The 4,976-nt window shown below is 41.9% G+C and overlaps 1 protein-coding gene across 1 annotated transcript; it reads right to left on the bottom strand.

The window, feature by feature from the left end:
• Positions 1–1,132: 1,132 nt before the first annotated feature.
• Positions 1,133–2,207, bottom strand: LOC107516170 (glyceraldehyde-3-phosphate dehydrogenase-like). Its single transcript, XM_016155669.2, is given in 2 exon segments — positions 1,133–1,268; positions 1,270–2,207. Coding segments are annotated over 2 exon segments (999 nt in total). The 5' UTR covers positions 2,133–2,207.
• Positions 2,208–4,976: the final 2,769 nt, after the last annotated feature.

Below are 4,976 nucleotides of genomic sequence, written 5' to 3'. Positions count from 1 at the left end.
TGTGTACCAAAACACTGTATATAATTTATGTATGGGTAGTCAGATGTATGTAATTTCCCAGAACCGTTACCAGTTAAATATTAATTGCTTTTTTTAAAAATGACATATAAGCTTTCCTAAATGTTATTTATCTAAATATGTTAAAGATGGATTTAATTTAATTTGGAGTCAGATAGCAAGATGGGGGGAAAACATGTAACAAAAGTCATTTGTCAGCAAAGGGGAATGCAAACCAATGTCGGTTAGATAAAGAGAATTACAAAACCATCTGGAAATGCTTTAAATTAGATGTGAAATACAATTAGGGCTCAGTAAAATCATCAGTATTGAAAAGCAAGTCTGAGATACCTTGCTATGCTGGTGGGCAAAGAAGATCGTGGGAGACAAATCTGACTCAATGCTATCACAACCATCACTGCTGGATTACCCTATAGGCATAAATAAATATCAGGAAACTTTCACTTCAACATATTCGCCCAGAATTTTATAATCAAGAAACCATCTAGAAAAAGAAAATTATTCTCTTATCAGCATACTTATAAATTTTATCTTATTTCAAAAAATAAAATTGTATTTCTGTTTATATGCTTAAGGGCTCTAAAAGTCTTATTCTGATGCTGGCAACAGTGCAGGTGGATAAGGAATGAAAATGAAGATACAGATCAGGGTAGGTCCCCAGAGTAGGACTCCAGTATGTTCTAGATGAGACATGGTCTGATAAAGGAGGGTAGGCTTAAGAGTCTCGAAAGTTCTAGAATGGTTATTTCTGAAGGCTGTGGGTACTCTTCAGAAACAGTACAGGTATGGTCTTCACACACCTTTGCTAACAGCATGCCATCATCTGGACAAGCAGCCCTCAGGTCCTGGGGCAGCATCTGGTTTAATGGAGACCTGTGCTTCATACACAGGAGGCATTTTAACTTTTTTTTTTTTTTTTGGCTGAGTACAGTGAACTTTATTGATGGTGCATGGCAAGGTAGGGTTCCCTAAGCCCCTCCCCTTCTTCAGGGGGTCTGGGGTGGAAACTGGAGATCAGGAGATTCTCAGTGTGTTGGGGGATCGATTTGGGCCAAGGACTCCTCAGGAGATGAGGGCCTCTTTCTCGCACCGGGGCTGGTGGTCCACGGGGCTCTTACTCTTTGGAGGGCATGTGAACCATAAAGTCTACCACCCTGCTGCTGTAGTCAAATTCATTGTCACACCAGGAAATGAGCTAGACAAAGTGGTTATTGAGGGCAATGCCAGTCTCAACATCAAAGGTGAAAGACTGTATCACTGTTAGAGTCGCAGGAAACAACCTGGTCCTCAGTATGTCCCAAGATGCCCTTGAGAGGACCCTCTGACGCCTGCTTCACCACTTTCTTGATGTCATCATATCTGACAGCTTTCTCCAGGTGGCAGGTCAGATCCACAACTGCCACATTGAGAGTAGGGACATGAAAGGCCATGCCAGTAAGCTTCTCATTCAGCTCAGGGACGACCTTGCCCACAGTCTTGGCAGCACCAGTAGAAGCAGAGATGATGTTCTGGGCAGCCCCTCGGCCATCATGCCACAGCTTCCCACAGGGACCATCCAGGGTCTTCTGGGTGACAGTGATGGTGTGAACTGTGATCATGAGTCCTTCTATGATGCCAAAGTTGTCATGGATGACTTTGGCCAAGGGGGCCAAGCAGTTGGTGGTGCAGGAGGCATTATTGACAATCTTGAGGGAGGTGTCATACTTCTCATGGTTCACACCCATCACAAACATGGGGGCATCCACAGAAGGGGCAGAAATGATGACCCACTTGGCTCTACCCTTCAAGTGAGCCCCAGCCTTCTCCAAGGTAGTGAAGATACCAATGGAATCCACAACATATTTAGCACCAGTATTGCCCCATTTGATGTTGGTGGGATCTCGCTCCTGGAAGATGGCAATGGGTTTTCCATTGATGACAAGCTTCCCATTCTCAGCCTTAACTGTGCTTTTGAACTTGCCGTGGGTGGAATCATACTGGAACATGTAGACCACGTAGTTGAGGTCAATGAAGGGGTCATGGATGGCGACAATATCCACTTTGCCAGAGTTAAAAGCAGTCCTGGTGACCAAGCGCCCAATATGGCCAAATCCGTTCACTCTGACCTTCACCATCGTGTCTCAGGGGTGCAGCTGGCACTGTACAGGAGGACACAGCTGTCTGTCAAACGGGAGGAGTGGAGAGCTAGGAGACGTTTTAATTGCAGTTGATTTTGTATCATTTACACTGTTGAAGGTGTTTAGTTCCTTACTTCAGTACAGTCTTAGAAGCTGAATATAAAAAACGTATGCCAGACCGCTGTCAAACTGTGAATGATGGCAGTGTCATATGTTCAAAATAGGCGTGATGACAGAGTCATCTGATTTATGAAAGATCTTCTTGAGGTTATAATGACACGAAGTGAACTTCCTCAACTGAAAGGAGCAAGATCTGCAGAAACACACCTGTGTTTCCCATCACTGTAATAAGACTCCAATTTTTAAGTTTTCAATACAGTGAAAGAAACAGGAAATCCATCTCTATCTTAAACTTCAGACCATTGGGGACTTGACCACAGATCAAAGAAGCCCTTTAAGTCTCTCTATTTTTTCTGTTTTTGGTGCTTACCATGCACTCCTAACACTAACAAGCTTAGTTCCATGAGGCACCTTCTGGGCCAAAAGATAAGACTTTCTTTGCCCCCAAATCACATTTTCTCAAATATTTTTCAAAGCTGAGGTATAAGCCTTTTAATAGAATTATGCAAATTATGCCCTAACTCCAAATGTTTTTGGAATTAAACGTCGCTTTGAAGAATTGCTGTGTTTGCAATGTCCGCATTAGGAAAGGAAGGAAAGATAGGAACTGCAGGCAATGATGACACCCCAAACTTGGGTTTTATTTGTCCCCAAGGTTATTTTGTGCAAACTGAAAGCAACCTCTGCTTCTGAAAGGTCAGACTCACTTGGATGGAAATGCTGATGGTCATTAGGGGATTATCCTCTTGGCAGAGTAGAAGCCCAGCTCAAATGCGCCTCATTCCTGATTTGAACTGTCTGGATAGATGAGATAAAACCATCTAGGGCGTAAGCCAGGGCAATAAACAGTAAGGCGAAGAAACTTGCATCGCTCCTAAATCTGAGGTGTAAAAGTACGTTTAAAAAAATATGCCATGGCTCAATGTGAAAAAAAAATTCTGTTTCCTAGTTTTTCTCTTAAAATAATGGCAATCTTTTTCTTTTAAATGATACTCAGAAAAAGATGACTGTAAATAATTTCTTCCAGTGTGACACATGCTTAGCATTTCAGACTGGGAAAGACTCTTTGTTATATAGAAGATAAGTATATTCATGTAGGGAAGCTACACTGTGAAAGAGTCACATCAATTGTTCTGATTCTGAAATTTGAGCCTTCTGCATGTGGGGTAAACAAAACTTTTTTGAAATAGCCGCAGGGCATGGCTTTATCATTAAAGAAACTTGTTAGAACTAAGTAGCTGATGAAAGCAGTGATTTTATTTTTTTGGACTCAGATAATGTAATAACAAGGAAACGGTACTTATGTTTAAAGCAGTCTCCTTTTTTCTACGTGTAAAGTTGCAGATTTAAGGCCCTGAGGCATGGTCCCGAAGCAGCTCAGACACCCAATTGCCCTCTGAGCTGTCCTTTCCTTCAGCCGTTCCTTCTTCAAGGTGAAACGAAACATCTCTTCTCCCTAAAAGCAGCGCTTGCTGGCAGAGCGTTTGGCAAAGTAGCCTCTGGACAAAGGAAGGGCTCAGAGAAGAGACCTTTGCCAAGTGATGATTTTTAGCCCACTTTGGATTTCTGAGGGTCACAGGATAAGGACAACATCGATTGCCAGCACACCATTTCATCATAATAACGAGACTTCAGCTGAAAATCCAGCTCCAATACACTTTCAAAAATTCACTTTTATTTTTAAAAATACACCTAACAATGACAAAAACAACAACAACAACAACAACAACAACAAAACAAAAACAAACCCAGAAACTTCAGCGCTTTTCCTCTCCAGCATCATGCTGCCTGCCTGCGTTGGCACTCCCTGCGATCCGCCCTTCGAAGCAGCTCTGTCTGCTGCCGGGAGGTGAGTTGCTTGCCCAGAGGCGATTTGCTGTCATCCTTCTGTGCGATGTGCACACTCAGCTCGCATCTCCGCCAAGGACTTAAAAGTTGAGAACACCGGCAGTCTCAAATATGTAATCTGTATTTCGAAACAAAGTTCCTGTGTTGCTGGTACATCCAAGTGTTCCCAGCCATGGTGGGCTTTACTGTCACTCTCTCAGCTGCTGTGTGACTTCTCTTGCAGGTCTATTGATATTTGCCTAGCTTTAAAACCGATATCTCTAGGTCAGTTTCTTCTTTGATTTATTTTTCTCATTCACGTTTAATTGTGATCGGAAGCCAATTCTACACAGCTGCTCTACACTTTGTACTGTTTGCTTCTGGGATTTCTTCTAATAGCACAGTTCAGTGGAATAACATTAATATTACGAAAATGGGATCCGTTTTTACAGTTTAGCATGAAGCGGATGGTGTTCTTTTATTAAAAATTGCTGAAGGCTGCAATTTGTAGGTAATTAGGTAACCAATGTGAGGTTTAACTTCTGCATGTTTTTCTCTCCAGAGACAACTTTTTTTATAAGCAGAAAAAGTCAACTATGAGAAATTAAATCAAACCAAAAACACATTCATTATACTAATTCTGGTCAAATTAGCAACATTCTCTCTCCTGCTGATATATTTGTGTGGGAAAACAAAAACAAAAACATGGCTTCCCACTTTGGTCTGAAGTGATGACAGGTTATGCAAGAAAAACATATAGCTGTTGGTAGGCTATTTTGGTTTTGTTTTATTACACCCCCCACCACCCCCCATCCCTGGCAGCCAAAAGAAACTAACCAAGACTTCATAGGCACAGATAAACTACATGTTTTTTTTTTCCAAGAAATATCGGCA

This window comes from Rousettus aegyptiacus, unplaced genomic scaffold, assembly GCF_014176215.1.
Source record: "Rousettus aegyptiacus isolate mRouAeg1 unplaced genomic scaffold, mRouAeg1.p scaffold_m13_p_1, whole genome shotgun sequence".
NCBI classification, from domain to species: domain Eukaryota; kingdom Metazoa; phylum Chordata; class Mammalia; order Chiroptera; family Pteropodidae; genus Rousettus; species Rousettus aegyptiacus.
This window is presented reverse-complemented; position numbering and strand designations above follow the sequence as displayed.